Here is a 21,162-nt window from a genome sequence, read left to right on the forward strand (position 1 = left end):
GTAGCACAGGTAGTGCGTACGGAGAGTGAGGAACCTTTGTGCCTCCTGTTGTCACTGAACTACAACTCCCATCAGCCCCAGGGAGTGGGCCCCATGGTCCGGGGGTACTGGGAGTTGTAGTGCAGCAGCAGCTGGGGGGCCAAAAGTTAGTCTGCATGGCACCTGGGATATGAGATCCCTGCATTTTGGGGGTGGGGTGGGCTAATTGGCCCTTGAGAGTTCCTCCTAACCCTACGTTTCTACAAAAAGCAACTAGCCTATAGCATTTTGTCTAGAAGCATCTAAAGGTAAAGGGACCCCTGACCATTAGGTCCAGTTGTGGCTGATTCTGGGGTTGCGGCGCTCATCTTGCTTTACTGGCCGAGGGAGCCAGCGTACAGCTACCGGGTCATGTGGCCAGCATGACTAAGCTGCTTCTGGCGAACCAGAGCAGCACACAGAAACGCCGTTTACCTTCCCGCCGGAGCGGTACCTATTTATCTACTTGCACTTTGAGGTGCTTTCGAACTGCTAGGTGGGCACGGGGATTCGAACCACTGACCTTTTGATCAGCAAGCCCTAGGCTCTGTGCTATAACCCACAGCGCCACCCACATCCCCCTAGAAGCATCTAGCACACTGTCATCTCCACTGACTAGCCACAGTACTGCAAGGTTTCAGGCAGGGGGTATTGTTCCCATTCCAACCTGGAGATTTTGGGGATCTTCTTCTTGCAAAGTGGATTCTCTGCCACTGAGCTACAAACCTTCCCCTTGGGTTTGGGCATATCTGTGTGGCCTGAAAGATGGAGAGGAGGGGGAAGAACTGGATTTATAAAGCTTCCATGCCTAGTTGCCTGAAAGGATCACTCACCCAGCAGTGATGCAACTTACAAGGGTGGTACAGTGGTGCCTCGCAAGACGAAAAGAATCCGTTCTGTGATTCTCTTCGTCTAGCGGTTTTTTCGTCTTGCGAAGCAAGCCCATTGACGGATTAGCGCTATTAGCGGCTTTTAGCGGCTTCTCTGCTGATTGGATCAGCTGATAAGCGGCTTAGCAGCTTAGAAAAAGGGGGGGAGGGGAAAAAACCAGCAGGAACTCTCAAGACATGGTCGTCTTGCGAAGCAAGCCCATAGGAGATTCGTTTTGCGAAGCACCTCCAAAACGGAAAACTCTTTCGTCTAGCGAGTTTTCCATCTTGCGAGGCATTCGTCTTGCAGGGCACCACTGTATAGGCTGTAAAAAGGCCCTTTCCGACTGAGTCAGGCCTATGATTCCTTCTAGGCTAAAGCTCTCCTTCGCCTTTCAAGCAAAGTTCTTCCCTAGGGGCGGGGAGATGTGGCAGGGATCGAAGCTGGCATCTGCCACATGCGTTTCTCCCAACTGGAACAGCGTGGAGGGTTTGCAGCCCTAAGGAATTGCACAAGCGACTTCTGCCTTGCAGAAGGGCTGCAACCGCCGTGTCTCTGCATGGCATGTAGCAATTCGAGGGTTTCTTTTGCAAGAGTGGGCTGTGAGAGCAACTGGAGCAGGGGAGGTGGGGGGGGGGAATCGACAGGCTTTTGGGGCAAGGGGAGGTGCAGGAACACCCAGTTCTAGCGATTGAGAAAAGGGGATGGGTTTTCACAAGGTAATGCAGAATTGAGCCAGTTCTCAACCACAGAGCATACTATGCTCAAGTCTGCAGCAACTTCTGGGTCCCTTGGGTTGGGTCCTCTATAAAAGCCAGACCTTCATCATTTGTGCTGGAGTGCTGCTGGCTGAGCCCCACCAGAGGGCATCTTTGGCTCTTCTAACAACCAGCCTTTGCTGGGAATCAGGCAGATTATAGCACTTCAACTGTCATGGCTGCCCCCAAAGAATCATGGAAGCAATGCTTCATAAAACAACAGTTCCCAGAATTCTCGGGGGGGGGGAGAGCTATGTACTTTAGATGTATGTGTGAATGTGACCCAAGTCTTGTGTTTTACACCTGCCCTGCAAACACTTGTAAGGATAGGCTAGAAAGAGATCTCAGTGGGGAGACGGAATGGGAGGAAGGATGGGGGTGGAGGGACGCCTATAAAATCCTAGGGCCAGCTGCCATGCAGTACAACCTACCTGTCGTAGGTTAACCCGAAATGTTGTCATTGGCCAAAGGTCACCCGCAACCTTTGCAGTTGAGTGGCAATTTGAGCCTCATCTCTCAAGCCCTAGGGAAATAGTCTTAACTCAACAATGCAGCCACAATCACCTGTCATTCTCTCAGTTCTGTGCAGCAGTGCAGTTAGGTATTTGACAATGGGCAGACTTCTAGCATCTTAAAAAGCAGAGACATCACCTTGCCAACAAAGGTCCGTATAGTTCAAGTAATGGTTTTCCCAGTAGTGATGTATGGAAGTGAGAGCTGGACCATAAAGAAGGCTGATCGCCGAAGAATTGAGGCTTTTGAATTATGGTGCTGGAGGAGACTCTTGAGAGTCCCGTGGACTGCAAGAAGATCAAACCGATCCATTCTGAAGGAAATCAGCCCTGAGTGCTCACTGGAAGGACAGATTGTGAAGCTGAGGCTCCAATACTTTGGCCACCCCATGAGAAGAGAAGACTCCCTGGAAAAGACCCTGGTGCTGGGAAAGATGGAAGGCACAAGGAGAAGGGGACAACAGAGGACGAGATGGTTGGACAGTGTTCTCGAAGCTACCAGCATGAGTTTGACCAAACTGCAGGAGGCAATGGAAGACAGGAGTGCTTGGCGTGCTCTGGTCCATGGGGTCACGAAGAGTCGGACACGACTAAACAACAACAACAAGACTTCAAGTCAAGAGGGCAGACCGTTTGCCCTAGCCCCAAATAATGCCACATTATTTTCTCCTGGAACGCAGCCGCCGCCTGTAATAACAAATAACAAAGCTCAAAATGTGTTAGGGGTCTATAAACATCTTACGAGTGCAGAAGTCCCTGTAAAGGATTTGACTGGTGTTAACACATGTTGTGCATACACATATATATTTCTCAGCTTGCCAGGTGTCCGTCCTCTTGCATTGCAACAAAAATAGATTGCAGGGTTCTGAACGGCTTTTGTCCTAGTTATATCGAATCCAGGATTAAAATAATAAGCAATGTGTTGGCATAAGGACACTGGGCTCTGATGATTAATTCTCTCCTCCCCGTCAGAGGTCATGTTAGCTCAAGATCGGTGTGTTGCAATGTCCTTTCTTTCCTCCCTTCCTTCCTCTCTGCCTGTTGGGATCTTCTGTTGTGCTCAGAAAAGTCTTCTACAAGCAAGGTTATTATACTTTAGTAGGCAAGGCAAAGCAAAAACCTCAATTTAATGGGAAGATTAGTCTTTGTATTTTGCTAATTACAAAACTCTCCCCGCCCACACAACCTGCTTTTCATTCTGAGAGCCTCATTAGTGTTTTTAATATCCCCCGCTCCTTAAATTAAATAGAGTCATAGCATTGGAGAGTTGGAAGGGATCCTGAGCATCACCTATTAGTTCATCCCCCTGCAATGCAGGAAAATGCAACTGTCCCGTACAAGGATTGAAGCTACATCCTTGGCATTATCAGCACCACGCTCTAACCAACTAAGCTTTCCAGGCTGCTGCATATATTTGCTGGTAGAGGTTCTGTACTCCTGGCAAGCAAAAGATGGGTCCAACTGTTTGACAGCTAGTGTAGGACACGGAGCAAAGGGAAAGGCAAGGAAATGGTATTTCAAAGAACCATTGACACAGCAGTACCAGATTTCCCCCGCACAATTGAGGGGGCACCAAATGGAGAAGATCCATAACATAGAAAATCCATTTGGGGGCACCAAATTTTGGCGCCATATGATGGAGAGATTACCAGTCTTCCCCTGGACACACAGATGTGCCTGTGGAAATAACATGTTGCCCTGCTTTTCCTGAGACGGGATCTAGTTTTGATCTTTTTGTCTCCCCATATATTAACTGTACTATTTCTTAGCACGTAACTTGTACAGTTTTATTCTTTCGCATTTTCCTTTAAAGAAATCTGATTTGATGTTGTCATTGCTGTCCTTAGATCATTTCAAAGTTTTTTTTTTAAAAAATCCTTTAAAAACAAAACAAAAACATGTTGCAACAGATTTAGGGCGGTGCAGGTGGTTCCCTACACAGGGCGTCAAACTGAGGAGGTGCAAAATAGTAGTAGTAGTAGTAGTAGTAGTAGTAGTAATAATAAGTGCCACCTATTTAGGGTTACCAAACGCCCCCGTTTCCCAGGGACAATCCCCCGATTTGTGAATAAGTCCCTGGACAAATTCCATCCCCGGAATGTCCCCGAATTTCATCTAATGTCCCCGGGAAATGCAGCAGCGGCAGTCTCAGCAGCCTGGAGCAGTTGGCTCTGGCTGGCTTCAGGAGCTGCTCGGAAGTCCCCATGTGATGGTGGTGCAGGGGCTTTAAGATGCAGCTTCCGGGCTGCCTCCACCTTCCCTGACCCCAGCAACTAAGCTGTGAAGGGAGGCTTCACGCTGCCTATCGGAGCAGCCTCCCAGCTCGTACTTGCGTGCAAGCAGGAGCGGGATGGGGATCTCTCAGGTGTGAAGGGAGGCTTCACACTGCCTATCAAAGCTTGTGTTATGTACTGAGTTGAATAGGATCCAAACTGAAGCAGTCTGATTGGTCCTAGAACAATGCAGCAGTATGATTGGTTGGCAGGAACCACCCAATCATGCTCCAGATATAAGTGAATCCACAACCTGATTGGCTTACAGTAGAATTCCGGAATTAGCCAATCATGTGCAGCCCATTGTCTAAATAATGTATATAAAGCAGATACTTTGAGGGGACTTTCATTCATTCCTCCTCACCACTATGAGCTGAATAAAGAGCATGAAATCACTTTGCGACTCTGAGTATATATCAGCTTGCGTGCAGCAGGAGGGGCAAGAATGTCTCAGTTAGGCAAGGGGAAGCCTCCCTTTGCAGCTGAGGGATCCCTGCCCCCTTCTGCTTGCACGCAAGTAGGAATGGGATTGGGGCTGCTCCGATGGGGAGGCACCGCGCTGCCCGAGCCTCCCTGCCGCTGCTCTCAACCCTCCTTCTCCGCCTTCCATGCCTGACCCACTGTGCACCGCTTCCCCACCACCACCGAAGATCCAACTCAGGGGCTGCCCAGGCTCATGGAGAAAGGAGACAGGAGCCTCGTAGGAAGGGGAAACGTGGCGGTTGAGGTCAAAGTGGTGGCCACCTCTCTGCCGCCGCCATTGCTGCAACATCAACGTCCCGAACGTGTAGTATTTATTCATTTAAAGTGTCCCCGGATTCATTGGAAGAATTTGGTAACCTTAATCTATATGCATGATGCATATCTACTCAAAAGTGAGTAGGGGCGCCAAATATTGTCCTCACTCAGGATGCCCTATTACCCAAGTCTGTCCCTGGTTGTATATGATAGCCATGTTCAAATATATAAAAGGATGTCATATAGAGGAGGGAGAAAGGTTGTTTTCTGCTGCTCCAGAGAAGCAGACACAGAGCAATGGATCCAAACTACAAGAAAGACGATTCCACCTAAACATTAGGAAGAACTTCCTGACAGTAAGAGCTGTTCGACAGTGGAATTTGCTGCCAAGGAGTGTGGTGGAGTCTCCTTCTCTGGAGGTCTTTAAGCAGAGGCTTGACAACCATATGTCAGGAGTGCTCTGATGGTGTTTCCTGCTTGGCAGGGGGTTGGACTCGATGGCCCTTGTGGTCTCTTCCAACTCTAGGATTCTATTCTATGATTCTATGAAATAGAAGTGCCAAATGGGGAGGTGGAGAAGACACATTGGGGGCACTGCTTTTGCACATTGCTGCTGTGTTTTATATACAGTGGTACCTTGGGTTAAGAACGCAATTCATTCTGGAGATCCGTTCTTAACCTGAAACTGTTCTTAACCTGAAGCACCACTTTAGCTAATGGGGTCTCCTGTTGCCTCCGCCGCCTGATTTCTATTCTCATCCTGAAGCAAAGTTCTTAACCTGAGGTACTGTTTCTAGGCTGGCAGAGTCTGTAACCTGAAGCGTCCGTAACCCGAGGTACCACTGTATTGTAAGCCGCCCTGGGACCCCCGGAAGAAGGGCGGCATAGGAATTTCATAAATGACAGTGTGAGGGAATTTCTGGAAGGTGGCATGGAGGTGGGGCTGGCTGCTTTCAGGAGGCTCCTGCCAACGGGCCAGAGGCTCCTGTGGGGTTCAGTGTGAGGTGGGGCGATGCCTCGTTGTCCCCAGGCATCGGACTCTTTCCAGGCGGAGGGATACGGTTCCGCTTCTGCTCGCACGACCCCTTCACTCCCCCCCGTCCCCTCGCAACGAGCCCCAGCGGCGGGTCGCTCCGCGGAGCAATCCCTGCCCTTGCCCGCCTGGGGGAAAAAGTCCCGGACCCTCCGAGAGGGCGGATTCCAAGATGGCGGCGCGGCCGGGTTGCCGCGAGTAAGGCGGTGTGAAGCGACCGCCTCGGAGGCCCTAAGAAGCGGCAGCGGTCCCTTCCCCACGCCCGAAGAGAGACGACAAGGCGCCGGTGGTGGGGCCGGCGAGCGGGCCGCGGTTACGGGTGAGGAGCGGCGCATCTCACGTAACTTGCGTCCGTCTGCGACCAGGAACGCAGGGGCGTACGGTGCGGGAAGAGCGTAGCAGGCGTCTGTGAATAGCTCGGTTGAATGGGGAGAGAGCGAGGAGCTACGCGAACAGCGCAGCGGGGAGATCAGGGCGCCCGGCAGGGGTCGCTGCGCGCGCAGCTTCGAAGTTCGAAGAGGCGCAGATGGGCGAGGGCGGGGGCAGTAAGGCGCTTTACGCAAGCGGAGTAGAACGCTTTCGAGAATAGTAGTAAGGAGGCACATGCGCGCCGGTGGGAGGCTCAATGTTTCGCTGAGGTTTTCATTGTGTTCTTGGAGAAAACAGCCTTAAACAAACGATGCGTAAAATGCCCATTTAAAACTAATAAGCGTTCCCATGCATTCTAAGCATCAGGATAAATAGTCTTTTTTTTGCATTCCTTTCCCAGTCGATATCCCTCCAAAGTGAGGGAAAATAAATAATTTCATTCATAAAAGGGTCCTAGCATTCGATGCACAAAGAGGTGCAGGGATGACATGTTATTCGGCAATCATTTTCTGTCTGTGCCTGTTGGATTTTAGCTATAGTGGTTCTTCAGCTGTCAAGTTCACAAAATATTACCATTTTGATGTAAATGTTTTTTTGGGGGGATGCAGTTAGCTCAGAGGGGTTGTGCCGAATCGGATCTTACAGGTACAGTACCCAGCTTTATAGATGTTATTGTTACTTGACTTGAAATTATTGCTTCTGCTTACGTAATTTATTACCTTTCCTGCCCTATGTAAACGATCCTTACGCAGCCACGAGCAGCAAAAAAGTGTGTGGAAGTAAATGAGTGGGCTAGTAGCATCACTTGCAGGCTACTCACTTTTGTAGGTTTATTTTAAAAGTTGGCTAAAACAGCTCTTGTGGCAGCTTACAAGGCTAGTTAGATACAATGGGCCAATTTGTTTGTGACGTTAAACTATATGCTTCCATCATTGTTACTACTATTATTACATTTATTACCTGCCCGTCACCAGCAGGTCCCAGGACAGGTTACAGTGATTTAAAGTTAAAAACAGTTAAAACAGATCACAGTACAGTAGTAGTATGCTGTCCACTGGGAGACTGGAAACAGAAGATTGGTTTATTTGAAACCAAACACAGACAAAAAAGTCTCCAGAGTTCCGTGTTGTGAATGTAAACAGTAGTTTGTTGAAACAAGCCAGGATCAGGTAATGATTTGTAATCCTTTTTGTTAACAGACCATATTTTAAAGTAACCAAAGTTTTCCAAGTTTGGAAATATTTAGAAATTCTGGGTGCGATACTCTCAATTTTCTCCTTCTGGCCATCTCTGGTTAACCGTCAAGGTTATTGTAGTTTATTAGAAGTTCCAGTAAACAGGATGAACTTGCAGTACAATCCTTTGTATGTTTACGCAAAATTAAGTCCCACTGTGTTTGATGCAACTTGTGGAAGTGGCAAGCCTCTAGGTGTTGTAGGAACCCAACTCTCATCAGCCAGCAGGGCCAATGCCAGGGATGATGGGAGATTTTGTCCTGCATCATCCGGAGGGCCACAGGTTAGCCACCACCTTGGCCTAGTAAAAATAGTAAAAACTATTCCAGGCAAGTATTCCGGAAAAGGAATTCCACAAGCCAAATGCCATGAAAGAACACTACCTGCCCCCCAGCCATCTGCTTAATCTCAGGGGTGGGGGGAGTTCCGGAGAAGGAACTACAGTGAAGATTGTAGCTGCTGAACAGCCTTATATAGGAGAAGGTTGATTAGAGCTCTAAGTTAAAACTAACTCTGAATTGCGCCTGGAAACATTTAAAGCACCAAAGAAATATGATCCCATGGTGAACCCTAGTTAACTGCCTTGCTGTTGTGTTCTTGACCATTTTATGACAAAAGAAAGAGAGTTGTAAACTTGCTAAACTTTTTTACAAGGCAGTAAAGTATTCGTTAAATCTGTAAAATCTCTTTGGGCACATGAATGAAGACATGAAATTTCACCCTTGGTATTAAAGTATCTTATAACTACTTCAATACTTGATGAGATTGCACAGCTGCTTGATGCAGTTGTAGTGACATTATTTTCAACATGTGAGTTTTCTTATGGGCAAGTCTTTTTATTCCCCTCCACCCAATCAAACTGAAACTTCTCTTCACCCTAGTTGCTCCTAGACTGAAACAAGGATCAGGTGTCTCCAAGTTCACATACATGGATATCCAGGTGTCTGGATTCCCTTTTAGTGTGTTGCATATAATTCAGTTGTTCCCTCCTCCCATGTCTTGTCCCCCCTTCCCAGGCACATCAAAAATGGCCCCAGCCTGCGAACGGCTGCAGTTTCGATTTCCTGGCTACGGCGATGGGGTGCTGCACCGAATGGACCAGCTGCGGCAGCAGAGGCGCTTCTGTGACGTGACAGTGCAGGTGAACGACCTGCGGGTTCCCGGGCACCGTGTGGTCTTTGCCGCTTGCTCCCCTTTCTTGCGCGACCAGTTCCTGCTCAATGACTCCCAGGAGGTGTCCGTCTCCCTCTTCCAGAGTCCGGAGATTGGGCGCCAGCTTCTTCTCTCTTGCTACACAGGATGCCTCGAGGTGCCCATCAAGGAACTGGTCAACTACCTAACAGCTGCTTCCTTCTTGCAGATGGGCCACGTGGTGGAGCGCTGTGCGCAGGCAGTCTCCCACTACTTAGTCCCCAAGGCAGACACCCTGCTGCGGGAGGAGCAGGCAGAGGGGAGCTATTCCCAGCAGGATGGGGAAGAAGAAGGGGAGGAGAAGCAACCTCCTTCACCGATGGGGGAGACAGATTCTGAGGATGTCAAAGTGGAAGTGCCTGAGTTCACCCCACGCGACTCCCACGGCCCCTCTTCTCCTGCAATCTCCCTCTCCCTCATCAACTCCGCTGTGGAGATCACGCGCAGCTACCTGCAGGGTTGCTATGACGACGAAGCAAGCAGCGAAGGACTCACTTTCCCTCCAGCAGCTCCTGCCCCCGCCCCTCAGTGGAGGAACTACCCGCTGCATCGTCACCGGCACGGCACGGCCATGGCGTACAGGGACTGGCGGGCGGGTGGCGGGGTGGCATCGTGGAAAGTGCCGGGGCTGGAGCGCCCGTACCGGTGCCCCCGCTGCAACAGTGTGTTCCAGCAGCTGGGGAACTTTGTGAGCCACGTGCAGGAGCACAAGCTCTTCCTGTGCCTCCGCTGCGGCAAAGTCTTCTCGCAGAAGAGCAACCTGACGCGCCACATCCGCGTGCACACCGGCTTCAAGCCCTTCCAGTGCCCCGTCTGCCGCAAGTGCTTCACCCAGAATGCCACCCTGCAGGACCACCTCAACCTCCACAGCGGCATCAAGCCCCACAAGTGCAACTACTGCGAAATGCACTTCACCCACAAACCGGGCCTGCGGCGCCACCTCAAGGAGATGCACGGCAAGAGCACCGTCCAGAACAGCCACGAAGAGATTGAAGAGGTCACCATTGACTTTGATTGATGCGAGAGGAGGGCGGGAGGGGAGGCTGCAAACTGAGCGGTAGATAGTCTTCTGTGAGGCCGGGCAGAGTCTTCAGTCAGTCCAAAATTCCTTTCAGTGAAATACGGGCTACGTGAACTGGGTAAGGGGCACCCTGCAGACAGAAGCAGTCGACGCAGGGGTGTCACAGGCCACGCTCGTTGCTTTTCAAGTAGTAAGGGAAGTGCTGTGGCTATAGAATGTTTACTGTAGAAGGGCACAGAGGACAAGGACTGAACCGTCATCTGGATAGGAGACAAAATCGCCCCACAGCAAGGAGAGGCTGTTGAGTGAGGATGCTGCCTGAGGATGTCTAGGCCCGTTTTGTAAATGGGTTCACGTGAGGGGAAGCCGCTGCCTCAGACAGTGGATTTTGGGTGCGCTTAACGGCAGCAGTGGGGACACGAGAGAGCTGGCTCATGGGGCACAATCCACTGGGCAAGCCCCAGTGAAATGAAGGGGAGCCCTGTAAGAATGTGATGGTGCTTTGGTATAGCTCCCTTTCAGTGTGTGTGTGTGTGCGTGTGCAGAAGACCAACATGGCAGATTAGTGTGTAATGGGATTGCGATTTAGATTTCCTACCTCACATGTGTCAGTGTTTGCTCTGGCCCCGGTGTGGCCGCTGCAGAATTAGCCATCTGACTCAACACCAGAAGAACTTAATCAAATAGGGATGACAGGAGATGGAAGTTTACAGTTGATTGATGGATTAAAATTAACGTCATTGGGTTCGGGTGGCAGACACCCAATAATTCTTGAAATGATTGCTAATCTTATAATAAAATATACCACATGTCACTAAAATCGGTCTCCTTACCAAGATGATTGGAAAGTGGTCAATGTTTTGCTGCTGGTTTTTTCGAAAGGGGGCAAGCAAGAAATTAACAAGCCACTTGGCCTAAGGTCTGCCTCTGGTAAATTGAGGGAATACGTTGTTAAGGATAGATGTATGGAGCACACTGAAGAAGTCAGTCTTGCTTACTATCAACATGGCTTCTTCAAAGGGAAGTCCTGCCTGACCTGCCTTCTTTAGATCTTTGAGAGTGTCTACAACTCCATGTAAGCTATCAGCCTTGACGCCTATATGAAGATTTCTTCTTGTTCAGAGGAAGTATGCCACTGGGTACCAGTTGCTGGGGTGTAACAGCAAGGGAGTCTATTGGAATTTTTTGTCTGCTTAAGGCAGTGTTGGTGGACTTTTTGGAGTCATCTTGCTGGTCGCTGATGGAAAATAGATACTGGTCTAGATGGACCTCTAGTCTCATCTCTCAGGTTTATACATCAGCCTTGCATTTAAGCACTAGCCTGGCTGGTGTAAGCAACCAGAAATTGTATGCTGGCAAGCAAGTGGTTTGGCAGAGGAGGGGTGAGCATAGAAACCAGGTGGGCTTCCCAAAAGAGAGGAGCCCTCTTTCTCTGTGCCCAGCATTGAAATGAGGTGACCCACTGCAGGAGAGATGGAGGCAGCCCCCAGCAGACGACTACTACTACTTCATTGTTTGTTTGTTTATTATTTTGTAGGCTACTAGCTTTCATAGGATTATTTACAACATTCTGTTTCATCCTCTATTTTCTCTGGGGTAGGAATCACCCGTGATCCCAGTAGGCCCTTGTTGGACATCTGCTCCAACTGAGTTAGCGCAGCGACTGGGGTGATGGAATTAAAGCTTGTCTGCAATATCTTTGCTTGTCTTTATTTTAAGATAATAATCAAACAGCTGCAAAACACCCCTTCTCACCACCATTCCTCAACAGCATTGCTCCTGGCAGCCATCAATGAGATCGCACCTAAGCGCCCTCTGCGACCCCGCAGAAACCGGGCTCCCTGGTTTACTGAGGAGCTCCGGAAAATGAAGCGGGACCTCAGACGGCTAGAGCGAGTATGGCGGGGTGCCCGTGACGGAGCCTCAAGAACATCTTATAGGGTTTTTATGAAAACCTACGAGATGGCAGTGAAGGCCGCTAAGAAGTCCTACTTCTCGGCCTCCATTGCATCCGCTAGCTCTCGCCCGGCACAATTATTTAGTATAATTCGGTCTTTAACGTCCCTCGAAGGACAGCCAAATTTAAATAACAATTCGACACATAGCTGTGAGGCATTTGCGAGCTTTTTTGCGGAGAAGGTCCTGTCGCTCCGCCATGACCTCCCTGCCAATTTGGATACAATTAAAGGAACTGGAGGCCCCTCGACTATCCTCGGGTCCAGTACTGGACCACTTTGACCGGATATCCCCAGCCGATGTGGACAGACTCCTCCGAGCTGGAAAGCCCACCACTTGTCCTCTCGACCCGTGCCCGTCTTGGCTGATTAGAGCATGTCCAGACGAGGTGCGGGCCCCCCTGGGGGATATCATCAATTTGTCCCTTGGCACCGGGACATTCCCAGGGGAACTGAAGGAGGCAGTGGTGTGTCCGCTCTTAAAGAAAACATCATTAGATCCCTTAGATCTATCCAATTACCGCCCAGTTTCGAATCTTCCATTCCTGGGTAAGGTGATTGAGAGAGCGGTTGCTGAACAGCTTGGTAGGTTTCTGGATGAAACATCGGCTCTGGAGCCATTCCAGTCCGGCTTCCGCGCTGGTCATGGGACCGAGACGGCTCTGGTCGCCCTAACAGATGATCTTCGTAGACAGCTGGATCGAGGCGGGTCGGGGCTGCTGATTCTTCTAGATCTGTCAGCAGCTTTCGACATGGTCGATCACGAACTTCTGGACCACCGCCTCGCCGACGTGGGGATCCAGGGCACAGTCCTTCAATGGCTGCGCTCGTTTCTCTCTGGTCGGGGACAGAGGGTGGCGCTTGGGGGGGAACTGTCATCCCGCCACTCCTTGGTGTGTGGAGTGCCTCAGGGTGCAATTCTCTCCCCGATGCTTTTTAACATCTTTATGCGCCCCCTCGCCCAGCATGTCCGGAGTTTTGGGCTGGGCTGCCATCAGTATGCCGATGACACCCAACTCTATCTGTTGATGGATGGCCATCCTGACTCGGCCCCAGACACACTGATCAGATGCTTGGAAGCTGTGGCTGGATGGTTACGTGGGAGCCGGTTGAAGTTTAATCCTTCGAAGACAGAGGTCCTCTGGCTGGGACGGGACGATATGGGATTGAGGGGGCAACTCCCATCTCTTGCGGGGGTGCAATTAGTGCCAGCACCGTCCGTCAAGAGTTTGGGTGTAATCTTCGATACCTCCCTCTCTATGGAGGCGCAGATTACAGCTATAACAAAGGCGGCATTTTTTCATCTCCGCCAAGCTAAGCAGTTGGCCCCTTACCTCTCTCGCCCTGACCTAGCCACTGTGATCCATGCGACGGTCACCTCCAGACTGGATTATTGTAACTCGCTCTACGTGGGGCTGCCCTTGAGACTGACCCAGAAACTCCAGCGGGTGCAGAATGCCGCAGCGAGACTCCTTATGGGGTCCTCGCTGCGAGATCACATTCATCCGGTGCTATACCAGCTGCACTGGCTCCCGGTGGAGTACAGGATCAGGTTTAAGGTGCTGGTTTTAACCTTCAAAGCCCTATACGGCCTAGGACCCTCGTATCTACGGGACCGCCTCTCCTGGTATGCCCCACAGAGGAACTTACGGTCCTCAAATAAAAACATCTTGAAGGTCCCAGGCCTCAGAGAGGTTAGGCTGGCCTCAACTAGAGCCAGGGCTTTTTCGGCTGCGGCTCCAACCTGGTGGAACACTCTGTCACAAGAGACAAGGGCCCTGCAGGACTTGACATCTTTCCGCAGGGCCTGCAAGACAGAGCTGTTCCACCAGGCCTTTGGCTAGGGCACAGCCTGACTCCCTCCTTTGGCAATCCTTACAATACTTTAGTTTATGGTTGCCATCAATTCTGATTTTAATTAATTCTTATGATGTTTTTATAATGTTGCACTATTTTAGTGTTGTTAGCCGCCCTGAGCCCGGCTTCGGCTGGGGAGGGCGGGATATAAATAAAATTTATTATTATTATTATTATTAACAGTATTCTATAACTACGCACTACACCACTTGATCAACTTAAATACAGTTTTCAAATAATTGCCCTATCACATCGGTGCAGTAGGTAAGCGCCCCGTGCTAATTAGTTAAATTGTTAAGACACCTCAGGTGTGCTGAATTGTCAAAAGTTCACAGATGTGCTGCCATGCGGGTTATAATTACAAACACACACCTCTGAGTAGCACCATTGACCGCATTAATATCAAGAAAACCCAACAGCCGTAGTGTGCTAAATCAGTACAATGCTCATTTTTTATTCTTAACCCAATTAAGATGCATTCTGGAGAGGTGGACAAAAAAGATGATGCTTGAGAAACGCTTTCAGCTTCCTGTATCTTACTGAGGAATTATTGCTCAAGTTCTGAGAACCTTAGTTCTAGGACAAACTTTTCCTTCCCAGCACTTGTGTAACCCATTGCCTCTCATAGGACTTATTTTTCCTGTTGCCTCACATCTGCTGTCACGAGGACATGTGCTCTTGTGTCCTTAAGCACTGACAGCCTGACTTACCCTGTCAACAAACGAATTTGGAAACCAAATTTGGAAATGACTCAAGATGCCCCAGGAATAATAATGTGAAGTTAATTTCATGCAAGAGATCATGGCTTCAGGTTTGTGTCCCGATCTCTTGGGTCAAGGAAATAGAATGGAAGATCCTGAAAGCCCCAGTTTCTGGAACCAGAGTGATGGGGGGGGGGGGTAATCCTAGAAAGTAAAGTTACCCAATAATAAAAATATCTGAAGAAATGTGCATGCACACAAAAGCTCTTACCAATAGCAAACTTAGTTGGTCTCTAAGGTGCTACTGGAAGGGATTTTTTTAATTTTGTTTTGACTACGGCAGACCAACATGGCTACCTACCTGTAATATCCACAGTAGTTCATTAACTTTACTTGGGTCAAAGAAAAAGGCACAAAATAGCAAGCAGGGTTTTGAGTCATCATCAGATTGGCTAAGTCTGCATTGGTCTTTGTCTTTAGAGGGAACATAAGATGAGGAAACATACTTAATTTAATTAGGTTGTCCTAGATGCTGTTCAGATATCACGTTACATTTAGGGATGCTGGGATAAAAAAACAAGTGATAGCCTATACCGCTTTTTTGAAAAGATTAAAACCATCAATTATCCAGGACTGTCTCCAGCCTTGGCTCCTTCACCAATGTGATTTAGGTGAGGGATGTGCCTGAGAATTGTTACCATCCCCTGCCTCGAGGCTACCTGCAATGTAATCTGATTTTATAGATGCCCCAGCCAGTGCTAGAACTCTAGCCCAGCAATCCTCTCTTGCCAGGGTTAGACTCGCAACACATCCACCCACCCACCCCATAAATATATTTCCACTTTAAAGCTTGTGGAGCTTCTGTTGCTTGTGCTGCTGTTGATGTGGATGGAACGAGGAGAGACAGCAGAGCAGGGGACAGGATTAAATCCTCAAATAGCACCTGCTGCCTCCATCTGCCAGCTCCTCCTCCTGGCCTACTTGACCTTGTGGCTGCAACAACTAGGCCAGCCAGTCTTCCGCTGCTGGTGCCCCCAACATGCTCAGATATCTGAAGAAGTGTGCATGCACACAAAAGCTCATACCAATAACAAACTTAGTTGGTCTCTAAGGTGCTACTGGAAGGAATTTTTTTTTGTTTGTTTCTTCCATGAAATTTAAATGTGTTTATAAAACCCTGGAGTTCTCAATGCAACCATTCTCCGTAGCTGCTGAACTGATGCAACAGGCTCCCTGGGTAGCAGCTGGTACACATGTGTGCCACCCCTTCCTGCCCTTTCCTAAGTGCTCTGGGGATCCCTTTGCTACTGGTGCAATAGCCAGCAAGTTGAATGGAGCCACGTCAGTGAAGCAGTTCTTGCTTTGGCTCTTCTTGGTGTTGCATGGGCCCCAGAGAATTTGCCAATACAAGAATCTAGAGCCTACTAGCTATACAATGTAAGTGGACGTTCTTTGCATAGGGAAGATGAAAATCCCATAGACTCTGCAGGCACTGGTAGTGCATGCCCAAGTTAGTTTGCATTGGAATAGCTCTTAAGTGGCTGCAAGATTTGGACAGCCATCAGATGTGTCTTTGCTGCATCGACTAGAGAGATCACTGAGTGCTCTACCAACTTTATTGACCCAATGACTGAACGGATTCCAAAAACGTTCTTCAGGTGCATTCTCTGTTCTTCCACCTTGGGTCTCCAGATGTTGTTGGACTGCACCTCCCATCTTCCCCAGCCTTCTTCCCCAGTAGTGCAGGACGATGGGCGTTGTCCGACGTCTGGGGACCCAAGGTTGAAGGAGGCTGCTTTAAATCCAAGCTCAAAACAAAAACGTGTAGTTGGATCAGCTCACTGATTAATCCATATGTGGCTCACAAACACTTGCCCATACTTGGCTTGCAGTGGTTGCTTTTTTAACTTCTTTGCATTCATCACTTTCTAAAAGAGCCCCATGTAACAGTTTCGGAATTCATGCCATGTCTTCGTACATGTAGCATTTCCCATTTTAAGGGAATTCCACAATGTCACACAACAAGGGCTGTGGAAATGAAGCCATCAGCGATGTGACCTGTCTAATCCATGCAGCAGTCTTCTCGATGTTTGGTGTGGCAAATATTTATTTTTAAAGCGCACCTCACCTTTCCTCCAAGGAGGTCAAGGTGGCAAACATGGTTGTCCATTTTATGCACACAACAACCCAGCAGGGTAAGTTAGACTGAGAGGCTGTGACTAGACTAGTGAGCTTCATGGCTAAGTAGGAATTTGAACCTGGGTCTCCCAGCTCCCAATTCAACACTTGAACCATTATACCACAATGACTCTCAATCCCAAGTTTGATGGGGCCTTTCACAAAGCTATGCAATTTTTTAATTTATTATTATTATTATTATTATTATTATTATTATTGCCACTTAGATACCACAAATGCCTTCTGTTTCAACTTTTAAATGCCTTTCTATTCCGTCAGACTTGTGCAGCCAGTTAAGAACACATAATTCCACAATAGTTAGCCAATTTCTTATTTTAACATTTCCATGTGGTTTTTATTTTATGGGTTTCTATCCAATTGTAGTAAATGGCTCTGATACTTTTCCATGAATGCTGATATATAAATATCTTTGGAAATATTAAATAAATGTGCCAAACGGGTTTCTAAGAGGTCTGAGATAGCTCAGTCGGTACAGCATGAGCCTCTTAATCCTGGTTGTGGGCAACAGATTCCTGCAGTGCAGGGGGTTGGAATAGATGACCCTCGTAGTCCCTTCTACAATTCTGTGATTATATTGAGTGTTTCCCGGACAATATGCTAACTTCTGTATGCATACAGGTTCCTGCGTTATGCAGCTGGTAGACAGGAAATTGAATACTTTGGCTTTACCTGATGCTAAGCTTCTATACTACATGGTTTGCCATGAGGACCTGGGAATTGTGGGGAAGTACGTTGTGTGTAAGAGGGCATCCTGATCAAATTTGCAGATGACACCAAACTGGGAGGGGTGGCTAACACCCCAGAGGACAGGATCACACTTCAAAACGATCTTGACAGATTAGAGAACTGGGCAAAAACAAACAAGATGAATTTTAACAGGGAGAAATGTAAAGTATTGCACTTGGGCAAAAAAAATGAGAGGCACAAATACAAGATGGGTGACACCTGGCTTGAGAGCAGTACATGTGAAAAGGATCTAGGAGTCTTGGTTGACCACAAACTTGACATGAGCCAACAGTGTGACGCAGCAGCTAAAAAAGCCAATGCAATTCTGGGCTGCATCAATAGGAGTATAGCATCTAGATCAAGGGAAGTAATAGTGCCACTGTATTCTGCTCTGGTCAGACCTCACCTGGAGTACTGTGTCCAGTTCTGGGCACCACAATTCAAGAAGGACACTGACAAACTGGAACGTGTCCAGAGGAGGGCAACCAAAATGGTCAAAGGCCTGGAAACGATGCCTTATGAGGAACGGCTAAGGGAGCTGGGCATGTTTAGCCTGGAGAAGAGGAGGTTAAGGGGTGATATGATAGCCATGTTCAAATACATAAAAGGATGTCACATAGAGGAGGGAGAAAGGTTGTTTTCTGCTGCTCCAGAGAAGCGGACACGGAGCAATGGATCCAAACTACAAGAAAGAAGATTCCACCTAAACATTCGGAAGAACTTCCTGACAGTGAGAGCTGTTCGACAGTGGAATTTGCTGCCAAGGAGTGTGGTGGAGTCTCCTACTTTGGAGGTCTTTAAGCAGAGGCTTGACAACCATATGTCAGGAGTGCTCTGATGGTGTTTCCTGCTTGGCAGGGGGTTGGACTCGATGGCCCTTGTGGTCTCTTCCAACTCTATGATTCTATGATTCTAAGAGAGAGAGTGGTCCCTCCGGGTGTGACTGGGGTGTCAGTGGAGCTCTTGGTAGGTATCACACTGTCCCTTTCTTGCCAGCTTTGTACTATTGGCCCTCCAGGTACTGACAACACCCAAGTTCATTATATAGAATCTTGTTTGAGTCTTTGAAGTGGGAGGGTGGGTGGGAGAGCCAGCAGGCATGAAAGGAGCATATGAGACAGCGAAATGATTGTTCTGCATTGCCAGGGGCACGGAGGACTAATCATATGTTCTGCAGTGGACTCAAAGCTCCGCACATCGGCATGGGGAGCCGTCTGTGCGAAACGGCCCCCATGCAGAGGGAAACGGAAAGCCAGCCACAGGCTGCACTGGCACTGAAAGCGTCTCTTTGAAGCCATAAGTCACCAGGATTAATTTTTCGTTATGGGAGCTGCCTTGCACCCTTGTCTCCTGCTGTGGAGCTGAGGTGTCAGTGCAAGAGGCTGACTGTGCCACACTGGGAAGGCCTGAGAGCTGATCGGTTTATAGAAACAGCACAGTGAGGTGGCGAAACTGTACTCTGCCCTGTTCTACTTGAGACAGAAGGTGGAAGATCACATGATTGCACTCTCTCATTGATAATCTTAACAAGGGTACATCTATGGGGTGCGCTACTACAAGTTCTGATGGCCCAAGCTTCAAGAGCTTTCAAGCAAGATCGGGATGATATATAGAGGACAGACCTATCAATGGCTGTTGGCCACAATGGCCAAATGAAACCTCCAATTCCAGGAGCAGTGTATCTCAGAATACCAATTGTGGGAGACAATCAGCCGAGGGGGACTGTTGTTCCTTTCATGACCTGCTTGTGGGCTTGATGGAGGCACAATTGCAACCAGGATGCTTAACTAGATAGCTCTGATCTGAGCCAGCTTAGTTTTCCTTGTGACACACAGAAGACGAGGACAGAATCCTCTCTGACGTCTGATTTTCCATGTGTAAGGACTTGGGGAGGGGTGCTTTTAAAATGGAATATTCAACCACAAATTCCCACTATCAGCATTTTAGTCTGGAGTGGTACAAACCAGATTTTACCACTGCAGGGTGGGTGGGTGGATCCAGCCTGAATTGGTTTGTGTCCACTAGGAAGTGGAGAATAGTGGTTAGAGCAGTGCAAGCGGAAACCCGAGACATTCAGAATTTAGGGTCTTTGGGTTTGCTCCTTCATTCTGAGAAATGGGTATGTGGCTGCAGTTAGTCATTCTCTATATAATTCATTACACTCCAGGTCTGGGAGGACCCTGGAGCTAATCTCGTTGTGCCTACTCAATCAAAGTTGGATCCTTTATACCCAAGTGCTGTTCTTGGAAACTAATTACAGATTTAGAGCAGATAGAGTCCTATCTCGTTTGGGGAGCTCTTGTATGGAAGTTGTCACCATTCATGTATGATCTAGTTGAGATACCTGCATTGCTGGGGGTTGGACTAGATGACCCCCCGAGGTCCCTTCCACCCGTACGATTCCTTCCATTCTTCCTTTTCACCACTTCCTGGAGGTGGAAATGAACACTGCCCATCCCTATTCTACCTCTAGTACTGGGTTCTTTTCTCCACTGTGAGTGGAAAGCATTTATGAGCAGGTGAAGGGAAACAGCTGGAAGCAGGAAACAGCCAGGAGCACCTGGGAGGAGGAAGAGGGGAAGGGCAGCCAGAAGAAAAGCACAGGAAGCAGATAAAGTGGTGACAGTTTTGACACCTGCCTAGGTGGCAGCTGTCACAAAGAATGATTACTCATCAGAAAGTGTGGCTCTAAACCAGAGCTCAACAATGCAGGGATGTTGCAACTCGGCTCACTTGAGTTGGATTGGCTGTTATATGGCAGTAGAAAACATGATTTGCCCAGATGAAGATTCACTGGTGATAATTTTGAGGAGATCTGATAAAAACACCTGTTTGAAACCCAGGAGTAGATCAACAGGACTGAGTTAGATTAACTATGTGCAGAAACACTAATGCATACAAGGACTAGGGTGCCTTCACAAGGCAGTTCATTCCGTTTCCCAATCTTCCACATTACGCCTGAGCTTTCACATAACATAAAAACCAGTTTTTGAAAAACTCACGGAACATATTTAGTGGTCCATGTTATTTGATTCCAGGGCAAGAAAATGTTTGCCGGCCATTAGCCTGGAAAATTGCAGTAGTAAAGTTTATCCCCCTCCTGTTGCGACAAACTGGTCTCCCACAACCAGGAGAGGCATGAAAATGGCGGAGGAGACGTTAGCTTTGTGCAGGCACAGTCTCAAATTGCTTGGGGAAAGCCCTGGAGAGGAGGGCACTTAGCAAGCTATGGGAAGGGGTACCTTTATTCTTGGCAACTGCTTCAACTTGGCAACTCTAGACTGATCTGCCAGAGATTAGTTGAGTCTTGGTTGACCACAAACTTGACATGAGCCAACAGTGTGATGCGGCAGCTAAAAAAGCCAATGCAATTCTGGGCTGCATCAATAGGAGTATAGCATCTAGATCAAGGGAAGTAATAGTGCCACTGTATTCTGTTCTGGTCAGACCTCATCTGGAGTACTGTGTCCAGTTCTGGGCACCACAGTTCAAGAAGGACACTGACAAACTGGAACGTGTCCACAGGAGGGCAACCAAAATGGTCAAAGGCCTGGAAACGATGCCTTATGAGGAACGGCGAAGGGAGCTGGGCATGTTTAGCCTGGAGAAGAGGAGGTTAAGGGGTGATATGATAGCCATGTTCAAATATATAAAAGGATGTCACATAGAGGAGGGAGAAAGTTTGTTTTCTGCTGCTCCAGAGAAG

At 48.5% G+C, this 21,162-nt stretch overlaps 1 protein-coding gene and 1 long non-coding RNA gene across 2 annotated transcripts in view; both read left to right on the top strand.

Annotated features, from left to right (window-relative positions):
* Positions 1 to 21,162, top strand: part of LOC309537052 — a 107,971-nt gene that overhangs the window by 68,958 nt on the left and 17,851 nt on the right. The window lies entirely within an intron of this gene.
* LOC309536622 (zinc finger and BTB domain-containing protein 26-like) lies at positions 6,061 to 10,838 on the top strand. Its single transcript, XM_082230757.1, has 2 exons — positions 6,061 to 6,521; positions 8,823 to 10,838. The coding sequence occupies exons 1-2, from the start codon at positions 6,182 to 6,184 to the stop codon at positions 10,013 to 10,015; spliced, it is 1,533 nt and encodes a 510-aa protein (XP_082086883.1). The 5' UTR covers positions 6,061 to 6,181; the 3' UTR covers positions 10,016 to 10,838.

This window comes from Podarcis vaucheri (assembly GCF_965113315.1).
Source record: "Podarcis vaucheri genome assembly, chromosome: 7".
NCBI lineage: Eukaryota > Metazoa > Chordata > Lepidosauria > Squamata > Lacertidae > Podarcis > Podarcis vaucheri.

What these genes read in the sequence shown, in the direction of transcription:
- LOC309536622 (XM_082230757.1), top strand. Translation starts at nt 6,182, where the DNA reads ATGCCTCGTTGTCCCCAGGCATCGGACTCTTTCCAGGCGGAGGGATAC. An exon ending in CGAGCGGGCCGCGGTTACGG is followed by an intron (nt 6,522 to 8,822) that starts GTGAGGAGCGGC and finishes CCCCCTTCCCAG; the next exon opens with GCACATCAAAAATGGCCCCA.